The following is a 15,516-nucleotide window of genomic DNA, read 5'->3' as shown; positions in this document are numbered from 1 at the left end:
TATAGCTTCCATCCACATTGAGGGAAATTTTGTTTTCAACGCCAGTTGCGTTGGTTCGTAAACATATCCTACATCTCTTGCTCTCTCAGTGTGCAAAGAGGCCAGTCTTGGGTAAGAATTATTGTTCCTGTGCATGATGAGGAAATAGAAAGGATAAAAATATTAGAGAAATAATGTGGAAAATGTTTTATTTAGATGGATAAAAGTACAAAGGGAATAAGAGAAATTTCAGTGTCTGATTGAAAGAGTGAAAATAAATAATACAAAATATTTTTATGATAATTAAAGAATGTAACTATTTATTCTATTATAATTTTTCTTATTGTAAAATTATTTTTTTAAACTTTGTTATAAAAAATTATTTAATTTTCAAGAAACTAATATAAAAAATAAAGAGATTATTTTCTTTTCATGTCAATTTGGGTGGGGAAGTATTTTTTGGTAGTCTTGTAGAAATATTTTTTCTATTTCTAATTTCTTTTTCAATCAAATGGAATTTGACATTATTTCTTTTCACTTTAATTTCTACTTAAACAAACAAGTGGTACACGATGATTGGATGGAGAATAAATGGTGTCATTTGTATTTTATTGACTACTCATCAATTCAATTAATTCAGCGATTGTGACTGTGATATAAAGTTCTGCAGAATAGTCCACACACACAAATGACGAAAGATGAATTCCTAAACTGTACAATTAACAACTTGCTACTCATCGACACCACTTCTGTGCTAGAAGCCTAGAAAACGCCATTTCTGAGGCCCCAACTTCAGTACTTCGTTAATCAAATGGCAAGTGTAGGGTTCTTTCTAAATCTCTGCAAAAGAGCTGGAGACCAATCCCTGTGGTTCATCACACAATAAAGTAACTAAGTTATGGCACGTAGGAAACTATAATTGCTTACCATTAGTATTTCCTGATATATCAAGCAGATGGAAGAATCTCAAGGGAAACTTCCTTGAAGGATGGCTTACTATTCTGCTCATGTAGACAAACATATTTCCCAGTCCCCACTCTTCTAAGGACATTCCAGGCTCCTGGATAGCACCTGAGGAAAATGTAATAAACACAACACATACGTGGTGCATGCACCCAAAGAGAAACAAATAAGCTTCATAAGCACTTGTGCAGTTACTAAACCAAAGTCTAGCTACTGACAGAAATTCCATTTCATTTCTAAGCAAGATATTGAATATTTCTCAGATTACCACAATACTAAGCATGACCTTCCGACATAATAAGACCAACTAGAGTTAACTTAGCTAGCAGACCTAAAAAGTGTTCCTCCATTGCGGCCCTTGAAATTATGAATGTAATACACAGTTTTCATCATAGGTAGGAAGGTCTTCGTAAGTGCAGCAAGCTTTGGGTAGAAGAATGGTGGATAATCTTGATCCAATCAAGGATAACTATTTTCTGAAAAAGGCAAGAAAGCGACTGAGACTTTATGATGTTACAGAAGTTGTTTTCTTAAAATCACATCTTTGACCCTATTTTCCTTGGTAACTCATTTTCTAATTACTACGTAACAAATATTTTGAAACAAAATAACTCTTAATATATGCTGGATAGGAGCAGGTAGATCCATATTAAAAAAGCTGCACAATTTGGCAAAGGATACATCCAGATCTTATGCGATCGAGTTCTCCGTTGAAAATAATCAGTTTTCATTCAGTGTTCAAGACAGCCTCTTTATAAAGTTCTTCCACAACAAGTATTTCTGAAATACAAGGGAACACTAATCAGGAAACTTTCATTGTTTAAATCAACAAGAACAATTAACAAAGGATATTTGGATTTACCATTGACATTAAAATATGGGTAGCCAACCAAAAAAAGTTCATCTCCTGTCTTCACCCTGTCTGACATTTTTACTTTCTCAACAAAGCCAAAATCTTCAAAAAACGAAGACTTTGTCAGATAGTCCAACTTAAAAGAACATCTGCTAAAGACTGATTGTCTGGCAAAGTCAACTTCACTAGCCTCTGGAAAAAACTGATCAAAAGGTTATGCATAAATTTCAACTGGAAGTGATGAAGCTGAATTATGACAATAAATTTCTTTGCATGGTCATCTTTAGAGAACAGGACAAACGTTTGTAGATAACACATATGAAGAAGGGGGAGACAGGATACATAAGCTAGAAAGTTAGAGCTAATTGGAACAATCAAACTATGGAATTAAATCTTGGCATCTGGGTGTACCGATCATAATTGATGTTTATATGCTGAGTTGGAATTATACAGCAAGAGACTTGTAACTAACTGAAAACATAGTTAGATTGTATGCTAAGAAAAAGAAAACTAAAAAATCAACAACTTCCAAGTTAATTGAAAGAAATGCAAGGAGCACAAAACCCTTTTTTACATGTAGAGAAAGGCTTTTCATCTAGAAACATTCCAGGGGCACAAAGAAGAACGATTCTTTAAATCAAGAAGATTACTATTCTTGTTCGTGTGGCTTTCTCTGGACTAATGAAGCGGTCACAAATTTCATGAATCAATTGCATGCTCTCAGTCATTTCAATTCCACCTTCCCCATCACCTGTGATGTAATGAGTGAGATGAATCAATTTGCATTTAGATTGAAACAACGATAAAACAGGACTCAAACCAAAAAAAGGAAACTGAATTATGTAGAACCTGGCACAGACCTGAGTCCAGCAGTGGGAAACTCAATCTCCTGTATAAGATGGTTTCATTACAGGCTCCCCACTTTAGTGTGTGTAACTTTAGTTCTGGATTCCTAATTCCTAATAAAATTGCTATCATATACTACTCACCATTAGCTGTCTGTTATCCTTTATAGCCAAATCTGCAGCTACTCTTGCCTGTTGGTTGATTCAATAACAAAGACACCAATCTTAGTGTTCAATTAGCATGTGTCTGAGTGTACATGACACACAACTATAAGTCCCACCATCTTTTTCTTATATTGTTTTGGGTGGTTTAAATACCTTTTCCATTCTTGTAAAATATACTACTTTTCACTTTTAATCTTTGTAATTTTCTTTTGTTTATAGTCCCGATAATGTCGAAACTTTCAATTTTTATTCTTCTGTTACAAAAAAAATGCTTACATGACTCCATCAAAGTGTTGCCACATAGCAATGCCACGTTACAAATTGCTTACATAGCAACATTAGATGGAACCACATCCTTTGTAAAGGAGACTGATGAAATATTTGAATATTACCTAGATCATAACTACAAAAATAGCATATTTGTAGGTTCGAAAAAGGTATTGAAACCTTTTTATTCAGTAAAATTTACTTGCTCTGTTGATCAACAAAGGATTGACATATAACAAATTAACAAGACCACCACTACAAAGTTGAATGTTGCAATGAACAAAAGATTGGTGCAAAGGGAGGACAATGAAACACTTACGTGTTCCAGAAGCTCAGAGTAATCAGCAGGGAAAGGTACATCAGTCCCAACAGAGGCATCATTACCATCTTTCGATACAGAACATGTTGCCGTTTTTCGGATTCTGGGTGCCATTGAATAAGCAGTAGCTCCTCTAATTCTGATAAACCCATCATTTTTCAGCGAAAAAGTTTCCAACTTGGCACCCTACAGATTAGAAAAGCAACCGGGCACAAACAGTGGTAGGGAATTTCGGAGCAAAATTTTAAGAAAATTAAGCCTTTTTTTTTTTCCTGCTGTTTATGTAATTTTTCTGGCAATTGGGTAAGAGTGTTCAAGAATATCTTGCCGTTGAAGTTGGTAGAGAAGGGCATGCAATTGGAGAATTAGAGAGAATCATGGTACTGGATAAAAGCATTTTCAACATGTATCTCTCATGCAAAGAGAGATTGCCAACAAGTACAATAGTCATAACATAATTTATTCATGCTCCGTCAAATTTTTACATGCTAGTTTAAATTTGGACCAAAATATCTTAGTCCTGAATAATTTGAGAATTTTATTTTTATATACCCATATAATTATTTTAGTTATTTTACTTTTTGAAATTTTTTAATTTTTAGTTCTTATCGATAATATATTCCGTTAAAAAATGATGTCACAGTTGAAATATTATCTTAATATATTAATTGTTATCCTCGTAGACATGTTTTAGGAACTAAAATTATTAAAATATTTTTAATAAGACTAGAAATAAAATATTTAAACTATAAAAAATAAAAATATATTTAAATTAAATCATAAAAAGAAAAATTAAAAACCCTCTCATTTATTATCATTATTACAAACTCTCTCATTTATCTTGTCAGTTGCCACCACACTGAACAAGTCAACCTAAAATCTAAACTTAAGCTAAATCGTAAACATTAACTTTATCATCATATCACATTAATTTGCCAATAATTGGACCATCTTTTAATCATAAGAAGTCTCACCTCCTGTAAAATTTTTGCTACCAATAGAATTAAGCAAGCTTGTGACACAAATTCTATAAAAATTCAAGTACCACAATTGTGTGAAATCCATGATTGGTTGATATAGAGAAGAAACTGTCTTTAATGCTCGTATATAAATTCTCTGATTACAACGAACAAAATTTAAACTATACACAAGTAAATCTAAAATTTTGTGTTTTTTGAAGGTTGCTTGGTGGCTTTATGTTGGAAGACTGTTGGTAGGATGTGGCATTGGCCTTCTATCTTATGTGGTAACTTTTGTGACTGTGCTATATGTTAACTAGTGGAACTGTTGTTTTGCGTAGCCAGTACAAAAAATATGATTCTCCATAGACACCAAGGTCCTGACTGGAACTTAATAGCATAAATTCAAATGCCTCACTGGAAGATAATGCTACAAATCTTGCTAAGGTTCTATTTATTTTTTATCTAAGCTGTGAATTTTTTAACCATGAATCTTGTATTTTCCTAATTCCTTTTGTGCTATGATAGGATTACTGGACCATATAGGACATGCTATATTTTATACCAAGGTTTCAAATAAACATTAATTTGATAAATGATTGGTTATTATTTAAGATTCTACTGGTGAATTTAGGTAGGTCATTGATCCATCATCAAATGGATGTTATTTTGGCTTAATAACTCTTTTCTTTATTTCTTTGGCAGTAACATCTTGAAATTGAAAAAATTAATAATGAAATTATTGAAGAAATGCTTTGGTTAACGTTTGATTATTATAATTTCGTAGTTATTTAGTATATTTATGTTGATTATTGAGGGGATGCTTATTTAGGTTGAAATGCATTCAAAAAGCCAATGTCAAAATCTATTGAATGCAATCATGCATACATTTTAAGGCAGTTCTTATATTAGAATCGTCTTAGAAATTCTCTACTTTCTAAGACAATTCTTATATCAGAATTGTCTTAGAATGCATACTTTTTAAGACGATTATGATGTAAAAATCATCTTAAAAACATACTTTTTAAGACGGTTTTGATGTATGAATCATCTTAAAATGCATACTTTCTAAGACAAACCATCTTAGAATTCATACTTTCTAAGATGATTTTTGATATAAAAACCGTCTTAGAATATATGTTTTCTAAGACGGTTTTTACATCACAACTGTCTTAGAAAAATCAATTTTTTTACGACGGTTTTTAATGAATTCGTCATCAATGGTATCGACTTTCAATGACATTGACTATAAAGACGGTTCATAACCGTCGTTGAAAGCCATTTTTAACCATCGTTAAATGTTTTTTTTTGCAGTGTATTTTGCTTGATTATATTGTTAAAATGTTTAATTGGTATGTTATTTATAAATATTTTGTTAATATTTTTATATGAAATAGACTCTTACGAGTTTATGAGTTGAGTGCACGAGTCAAGTTTATGAAACTCTCATAAGCGTACGTAAACTTTCGAGTTTGATACCCTTACGGGTATGTGTGTCTAATGATTTCAACATGAAGAGATTATGCAGTTCATAATAGAATCTAGCACTGGTCAAAACCCCAACCTCAGTGTTACAAAGTGTTAATTAGAAGCAATGCACAGAACAGTTCACAAAGTGTTACAAAACCAGAGATATTTTCTTGTTCTTAATCACGTGTGGAGTGAAGACCTAGACAAATGGAAGCGGTTAAAGTGCTGAAGGATGCAAGGTCAACAAATGGTGTCGTCATTGAAACCAAACAAATAAGGGAACATGATGACATTTCAACCACCTCTTTGTGCTCAAAGAATCATGTCACAACTTAAATTGGCTTTCAACTGGCACAAGATTAATATGGCAAGTTGAAAGTGACTCCGATGTAAACCATTTTCTTTAATGAAAGATCTTGATTATTTTGAATATTCTTTCATGATCAATGAATGTTGGCCCGACTGGATTACCATTTAATTTATGTGTTAATTAAAAGAAGGATTTGGGTGTATACGTTGCAAGACTCCATATGTGGGAATTTGGTAGTAGATATACGTAAAAGTAATGCTTAAATATGCTTAAATTTATGCTAAAGGATTGAATTTTGTCTCCATTTTTTAATAATTATTTTATTATTGTGAATCCCTAATATATTAAAATTTTTATTTAAAGTTTTTTTCGCCAATTAAGTGATGATATAACACCATCTAAATCATTTGTAGTGTTCGAAAAATCATTTATAAAATAATATATCATCACTTAATTGATGTTAAAGACTCAAAATAAAATTTTTAATATATGAGATACTCAAAACAATAAAAAAAAATTATTAGAAACTTAAAATAAAATTCGTTCATTTATCACGTACCAACATATTTAACTTAGAAATTATAAACAATTAAAAAATTAAGAATATATTATATATACATATATATAATATACATAATTTTTAATACTCATATATTCAATTCATATATACGCGTGTGTGATTTGAGTTTAACATTTATTGTATATGTCAATTTTTTATATTATCAATCATAAAAGATTATAATCAATATGATTTTTTAGATAAATTATTCTAAATATATCAGCATAGTTATCATACATCACCTTAAAAAAAATACTTATCATGCTTGCTACTTTATATATAATTAGATAATTATATAAAACCTTATACACTATTAATAATACATTACATATATTAATTGCTCATATTTTTATGACCCCTAGTCTCTTCGTTTTATGTATGCTCCGCCCCTAGTTTTATACTCTTATAGAATGGGAATGCTTATTTTCATAAGAGTTAGCAACAACAACACCAACATCAATTGATTGGCAAATTAATTAATTATGAACAAAGTCTGGTTCCAATATGCATGGTAGGAGCTCGTTGATTCAAGAATGCAACTGCAAGCATTGCCATTTAAAGTGGTTGACCCATAACAAAATAAAGAGGCTGAATAGTATCAAAAGAAGAAGAAAAATAGAAAACCCGGGAAATTTTAGACGAAAAAGAAGAAAACATGCAGGAACACACAAATGTACAGCGACACCTGATCGAAAGAAGGGCCCAATTGACAAGGAATTAATGTAAGGAGAAAAGAGGATTAAGGTCGAAGAAATTAATGTAAGGAGAAAAGGCTAAAGACTAAAAAGAGTCCTAAAGAGTTACGAAAGTATAAAAGAGGGAAACTGATTGGACAAAAAATTGACAAGGAAGAGGAAGCTAACGTACGCAAAAAAGTAAAGAAATAAAAACTTTACAATAATCAATAATACTAGCATATAAAATCCACGTCACGAAAAAAAATAATTAATGACATCTTTATATGAACACAAATACAGTAGCTTTTTGCATTGCATTTGCTATAGTTGAAAATATAGTATGTTATTAATTTGTTCTTATTTAATTTGCAGTTACATATACGCATTTATTATTTTGTTTAACCCAATCTTTGATGGGATGTGATACAATAAGCAAATAACAGCCTTTATACGTAGCGTTTCATGAAGTCTTGAACGGTAGTGTACTTTATTTGAGGGTACAATCCACAAGCTTCAACCCCTTCTTCTCCTATCTCAAAATTTGTGAGGCAGCCTTCAAAGCAAACATGATAATAATGTCCCATTCCCACTTGCTGCTCATATGGTTGTCCTGTGTTATTTTGCAAATTAAAGTATTATTATATTTTTAAAAAGAATAAAATGTCGAGAAATTAGATCATATTATGTATGTTACAAAGTTACGTAAGTGAATATTATATGATCAATGATATTGGTTTCACCTTCCATGGAACTCAGAAACTGTTGTGCTGAAATTGAAGATTTGTGCAACTCTTTACCAATCAGTTTCTCCCAAATTTGCACAACCTCTCTCTGGGATAATATGTTTTCAGGTGGCCTTATGTAAACTGTCTTGTTCCGTGTTCTGGGGTCATCTATGGTTTTGATAGTGTACATAGCTATATCATCTTCATCCACATAGATAGCTGCCAAATTCAAGAGATGCACATATATAGTTCAAACAAATTGAGTGGAACAGTTTCAAGAATTCAGAAGAGTCATAAAACATTTATAGGACATAAAGATCAGTTCACTTACCCTTTACGTTTCCATCTCCAAATAAGATCACAGAATCCATAGGGGGGATTATAAAGCCAGGCTGACACAACCCACCAAGAAAGTAACCAGCAAAGCAATTAGCAGAAATATAGGTGAATGGTATGTGAGCCTCTTGAATGGCTTTCCTCACTACCATTTTGTCGTCAAATGTTACTCTTCCAGGTTCCAATGCATGCGCCATTCTTGCCGGATCAGTACCAAACTCCGAGGGCAAAAATCTCTGCATAGTTTTATTTGATGAAATTTCTTTTCTTGTAATAAATTAACCAATATTATTTGATCATAAAAATCTTGTATGATATGATATGATGAGACTTTATTACATGTAAATGAATTACCTTGATGTTTCCAGCTTCTTTTATTGCATCAACAAGTTTAAGTTGGAGTAGAATTTGGTGGCTGCGGATGTGAACACCAGAAATGGCACAAATGACAACATCAACAAGTTTCACAGCATTCACTAGGCTCTTATGGTCGTTAAATGAACCTGAAACAAGCCTAGCTCCTTGCTCCTTGAATGACAATAGAAGCTGAACTTTCTCAATATCAACACCAATCTCAGGCCTGTGAAGAACAAATGTTTCATGTCCTTGAGCTAAACTTGCCTTCACCAACCTTTTTCCTATGTAGCCAGTTCCCCCAACAATAAGCACTCTGCTCTTTTCCATCTCTAATTCTCTCTCCCTTTCTTGTTAGTGAGGTGGAGATGTGTAAAGTTAGCCCTTATATAATATTATTGAACATGGAATTTGTAGCTTGAAGGTGTGTATCGTGGGTCCTTAAGTCATATATAATACTATATTCGTGTATTGGAGTGTACATGTAGCTTCAAGATTTGAAATGCTATCTATTTTGATTGGCTAGCTTAGTAGGAATACAAATGAACTGTTTTGCTTTGCCTTCGAGGAAAAGCCAATTGTTTCAATGTTTAAGCGTCTTGAATAACAACAGAAGTGCCTCCCTCAACATAAACTTCGCCTGCTATTCACAAAATTACCTCCCATCTAGGGTTAAAAAAAAAGGAAGATTTTTTTTTTAAAGGTAAATATTAATTACTAATTTATTAGTTTTTATTAGTAGGAGAAATTTAAATTCACAACTTATTTCTCTATTGCTCTCCCTGCGGAAAAAAAAGGCAGAAGTAAAACAGAAATTAAAAGAAAAAGATTTTTCTTATGATTAAACTTGATTTTAGTTTTTACAGTAACCGCACTCTAGATTTTCTTTTTATCTAGCCGTCAAAATATATTATTTTTTTAATCTAATAGTAAGTAGTAATTAACCGTGTATTTATAGTTTAAAAATATTTATGTGTTTTCGCTTTCGTTTCCTTGCCACCTTAATTTATTTTCTTGTATCTCTATATTCTCTTTAAACAATCACTCTTGATTCCGGGTTTGGACCATATATGCAAGCCAAGTAGTAGTGGGGTATTTTTATCATATTTTTTATTCATTTGACCAACCAAAAATCACCCCGGAGATGATATAATAAAATAATTGAGGAGAAAGAACACTAACCTTACTTCTAAGCGTGATTCTATAATTTCTATTTGTCAGTTGAATGGTTTGTAACCATGTACGCTTTATCTCTAAAAAAAAAATAAAAAATCCATGTATACTTTAATTGTGAAAATTCCCCAACAAGTTGATGTTACAATTACAAGCCTTTGAATTAAACAGAAAGGGGTAAATGAAAATTTTAGTTTCTAAATATTTAAAAGTGATAATTAGTCTTTAAAAAAAGAAAATTCTGATTTAATTTTTAAAAATATAAAAGTATGACAATTATATCTTATAAACATAAATTGTTTTTTGAACTTTTTTATCTTATAAATTATAGTCAAATTAATCTTAAAAAATACAACTTTAAACATTACTCCAAGACATAATTGTTTCACAAAACTAACGATCGGACATAAATATATAAATAAGAATTTTCATTTTTTTCATGAACAATTGGTTTATATAATCAGGACCAAAGTTATTTACTCAATCTATCCGGTATAAAATGAAAAAAGAAAAGCAAACATGACGATTTTAAATAGTCTATAAAATTAAAAATTCAATCTTGAAATTAAATTACCCACACTCAATTATATTAAGATCTCCCCTTAAAAACAGGGAATTGCGACTTTTTTTTTTTGACAGATCCTGATATGCAACTTCCGCGGATAAAAATGAGGGATAAAAATTATGTAGAATAGCTAGGGAAGTTAGCTTTCGTTAGTCCTTTTCTGAGTGTTTTTTAGAAACATACAAATTGTTAAGGTGTATCACTCATAGGGATTGATAATCCATATGTTTTTAAATTTTTAAATTTTTTTTAATCTGCATGGATTAATAATTAAATTTTAAATCTTAAATTTTGGTTTTAATATTTTTTACAACTATCAAATTTAATATATTTTTAAATTTTATTTCAATTATTATCTTAAACTAATAATCTTATCATATTTTAAATTTTAAATTTTAAATTTTGGTTTCAATATTTTTTATAACTATCAAATTTAGTATATTTTTAAATTTGATTTCAATCATTATCTTAAACTAACCATCTTATCATATCTTAAATTTTAAATTTTGGTTTCAATATTTTTTATAACTACCAAATCAAATATATTTTTAAATTTGATTTTAATCATTATCTTAAACTAACAATCTTATCATATTTTAAATTTTGAATTTTAGTTTCATAATTCTTATAATTAAGAGATTTATTGTACGATTAAAAATTATGTTTCAATATTTTTATAACAAATTTTAATTATTAAAAATTTTTGTTTAAATATTTTTTGTAACTAACAAATTTAAATTATTTTTAATTATGAATTCAATATTTTTCATTAGTAACAAATTCAATATCTTTTAAATATTTGTTTCGATTTTTTTAAAAGTTAGACAAATATAATATAACAATATTGGAAATGAATTGTTTCACCAATCTAATTTTAATTTTAGCAATCTAATCAAATATTAGTAATAACTAATATTTTTTTATAAATAAAATCAATACTTAACATATAAATCAAAAAAAAAATTTCACTAACATTACACTATGAAACAATTTAAATAATAATTGACAAATAAAAAAATTTCAAAAAAAACAAATTTAGAAGGAGAAAAATTGAAAAAAAAAATTATTAAAAAAAAAACCATACGGGTTAGCAATCCGTATAATCCGTATGAGTCATACGGATTGAACCGTATAAGGTTTTTTTCTGAAAAATGTCATTTTTTTTGTTGGAGAGGAAGAAGAAGATGGCGCAGGAAGTGGAGGAAAAAGAAGGAAAAAAGAAAAACCACAGTCGCACGGGAAGTGGAGGAAAAAAAAAAGAACCGCAACCACGAAGAAGAAGAAGAATCACAACGAGGAAGAACCACGAACCACCAGGAGAATGAAGGAGATCACGACATGCGTGAAGGAGAATGAAGTAGACTACCACGAGGAGAAAAAAATTCAGCTCGAAGGAAGAAGAAGCACTATGGCGGGCTAAAAGGAAGACGAAAGAAGAAGAAGCGCCGTAGGAGAGAAATGAACAGTGACTCGTACAGAGACGAGTCACTTTAGCTTTTTATATCAAAATGGTGAAGAACATTTTAGCCCTTTCACCAACGTTGTTGGTGCCCCAGCAAAACTGGGGGGTGCCCAAAGCAACACTCTTAAAAAAATTGTACCATATATGAAATCATGTGATTCTGTAAGAATATTTTTTAAGGAAATAAAAGGAGTATATTATACAGTAATGATATAGGAGTGACACTTATTTTACGTCCATTTTTTTTCTATCTCTATCTTATTAAATCATATTACTTATCAAACTTACATATCTCTTAGAGTGTGTTTGGAAGGAGAAATTTAAAATTTTAAGAAATTTTAAATTCTAAGAATTTCAAATACGTAAATTAAAATTCTTTTATTTTCAAAATTTTGTGTTTGGATAAAAAAAATTAAAATTGTGAAGGTGAAAGAAAATGAGTCACGAGTTTGAGAATGAGATTTCGGGAACTTTTAGGTGGAAAAAAGGATGAAGGTTATAAAGAAAATATGTGAACGTTTTGAAAAGTTCTTATATAAGAAGAAAATTTCAATTTCTCACCTTTTAGAAGAAATTAAAATTCCACATTTTTAGTTGTTTAAAATTTTGTTTTAAAATTTCAAAAATTTAAATTCTTCATAAAAAAACATCCAAACAATAAATTTTAGATTAAAGAAATTTAAATTCTCTAATAAATTACTTTTCTCAGTTAAAATTCTCTATCAAAACACACTCTTAAGGGTTTTTGGTTGTTGGAGCAAAGAGACGGTCATGTCTCGAACCTGGGACAGAAAATGGTATTGCAACAAGCAAACTTGTAAATAGACTATATATTTCTTAGAGAGCATCTGGATAAAGAATTTTAACTAAGGAAAATAATTTATCAGAGAATTTAAATTTTTTTAATCTAAAATTCATTATTTAGATGTTTTTTTTATGAAGAATTTAAATTTTTAGAATTTTAAACAACTAAAAATGTGAAATTTAAATTTCCTTCTAAAAGGTGAGAAATTGAATTTCTCTTCTTGATAGAAGAACCTTCCAAAATGTTAGTGTATTTTCTTTATAACCTTCATCCTCTCTTCCACCTGAAAGTTTTCGAAATCCCGTTCTCGAACTTGCGACTCTTTCCTCATGTGGATAATGATCCTCTCATTCAAGAAACATCGTCTAAGCTCGTGAAACGTCGATCGGGTGCGGGTGTAGGGGACACGTAGAATTGCACCCGACAGTTAGGGGAGCAGCCGTCATTGCCTATCACGCGGTGGAGGTGCTCACCGGCACAAAGGGCCTGAGCCATGGCTTGCGCCGTTGACTGAATGTTGTGGTCGATATGATAGTGTATGTTGTCGTGTTTGGGTCCCACTGTGACTCCCCATACTGCATCAATATTTTTCTGTTTGGAAGCACACCAACCATATCTTCTTTTCTCTTTGCATTCATTTTCTTTCATCCTAACAATTTTAATTTCCTATCACATGGTGGAGGTGCTCACCGGCACAAAGGGCCTGAGACATGGCTTGCACCGTTGACTGAATGTTGTGGTCGATATGATAGTGTATGTTGTCGTGTCTGGGTCCCACTGTGACTCCCCATACTGCATCAATATTTTTCTGTTTGGAAGCACACCAACCATATATTATTTTCTCTTTGCATTCATTTTCTTTCATCCTAACAATTCTAATTTTTTTTATCTAAACACGAAATTTTGAAAATAAAAGAATTCCCATTTAAGTATTTAAATTTTTTAAAATTTAAAATTTCTCAAAATTTTAAATTTCCTCATCCAAACACACTCTTAAGGTGTCCAATAAAATTGGATATTCATAAATATTTATCCAATATTATATAAGGAGCTTATTGAACCTGTATTCCTAATTAAGTTCTATAAATAGAGCAGACGTGTAATAAAAAATAAAATATTTTATTAAAAATGTCTCATTCTTAATTATCAAACTGTTAATATCTCTATACCCAAAAAAAAAAACTGTTAATATCAAACCTAAATGATAAAATAATAACACCCTTATTTATAGATAAGCAATATCTTAAGAATTTAAAGCATAACAAAATTCTTAAAAATAAAATTATTTAATTTTAAATAACAGATATTTAAGCATATATTTTTAGTAAAATTCCTATTTTCTTCTCTACATCCTGATGAAGGAAAGTTGAGTCATTCCTATTTGTATAAACGAGAAGAGAAAAGAAAAACCCCCAAAAGAGAAGAATAGAGATTTCTTGGTGCGGAAAAGAAAAGAAAACCCCCAAAAAGTTGAGCCAATATTTTATATGAATTTTTTTCATTTTATAATACAGTAATGAATTTATATTTTGAGGATAATTAGAAATATTGTCGATTTGAATATTCAAACTTTCTTTTTAAAAAAAAGTTTCATAAATAATATATATAGATATATAGCTTATTTAGTAAAAACAAGCCTGGATACCAACTAAATTAGGTTTACAGGAAGGGAGAATATTATATTATCATTCAACTATATAATACGTACTGCTGCTGGTGGGAAACACCGCATAACTTTTTTTTTTTTTATATATATATATAAAACACTATAATGAGGTTATATATAGAATATAGAAGCATGTTAAACCAACTACTCCAACAACTTAATTTGTCAGGTGAATTCAGCCAGAAAACAATGAAAATTCTGATTATTGAATCTTAAAGCCTTTGATCGAAAGAACAATGCTTTAAAAAGTTTAATATGATCACTGTGCCAGCTCATACGTAAACCAGAAATGTTATTTTAAGGAAGAAATTAGCTAGTGTGGTGTACATATTGATATATATGATTCAAATGCGAATGCAATGACTGAGGGAAGATGGCCAAACAATTGAACAAAAGCTTCAAATTAAATGTTCTATGATAATGCATGAAATATGTTGCTGGAAACCGAAACTCGAGATTTATTAATTAGCACCAAATGGCATCTTAATTAATTGCACTGCAGTGATCAATATCGATATTGTGAGTTAAAAATACGAGCTTACTATAAGCTGAAATTGATAACAATAATCATTTAAGTCTGATGCAATAGTGGCTAATTTATCTTCAATGTGACAATCCATGAAACTGATTTTTCCTTAGTTCTATCACAACTCAATAACTTACATCTCATGCAATATTTCCATAATATTTTAATTTATTATTATAATTATATATACTTGTATTTATATAATTTATTATTGTAATTATATATATAATAAAATAATTATATATACAGATCTAGAAGATTAAAAAACTTAATTAAATTGTTTTTTTTTTATAAATTCAGATATATGCGACCGTTCTAATTTTTATATTTATTTTGTTGATAACTTAACACAAAACGAGCATTATATTATTTTATTTGTTATTGTGATTATGTATATAGTTTCCGCTTTTCATTTGAATTTGGAAGAATAGATCAGCCAACTGCTATGGTTAATGGTTTCCACATGCATTGTGGTTCAACGTACTCAACATCCTATTATGGAGTGGTGAAGGATGGGTCTTGGTTTGTTGACAGTGAC

The 15,516-nt window shown here is 30.2% G+C and overlaps 1 protein-coding gene and 1 pseudogene across 1 annotated transcript; both read right to left on the bottom strand.

Annotated features, from left to right (window-relative positions):
• Nucleotides 1-419: 419 nt before the first annotated feature.
• On the bottom strand, nt 420-3,807 carry LOC114424935 (annotated as a pseudogene).
• A 3,863-nt stretch (nt 3,808-7,670) lies between these two features.
• On the bottom strand, nt 7,671-9,195 carry LOC114367117 (bifunctional pinoresinol-lariciresinol reductase 2-like). Its single transcript, XM_028324228.1, has 4 exons — nt 8,782-9,195; nt 8,423-8,663; nt 8,107-8,310; nt 7,671-7,976 (listed from the first exon to the last, which is right to left on the bottom strand). The coding sequence occupies exons 1-4, from the start codon at nt 9,109-9,111 to the stop codon at nt 7,813-7,815; spliced, it is 939 nt and encodes a 312-aa protein (XP_028180029.1). The 5' UTR covers nt 9,112-9,195; the 3' UTR covers nt 7,671-7,812.
• Between the last annotated feature and the right edge of the window lie 6,321 nt (nt 9,196-15,516).

The sequence above is a fragment of the Glycine soja genome, chromosome 9 (assembly GCF_004193775.1).
Source record: "Glycine soja cultivar W05 chromosome 9, ASM419377v2, whole genome shotgun sequence".
In the NCBI taxonomy this organism is placed as follows: Eukaryota; Viridiplantae; Streptophyta; class Magnoliopsida; order Fabales; family Fabaceae; genus Glycine; species Glycine soja.
This window is presented reverse-complemented; position numbering and strand designations above follow the sequence as displayed.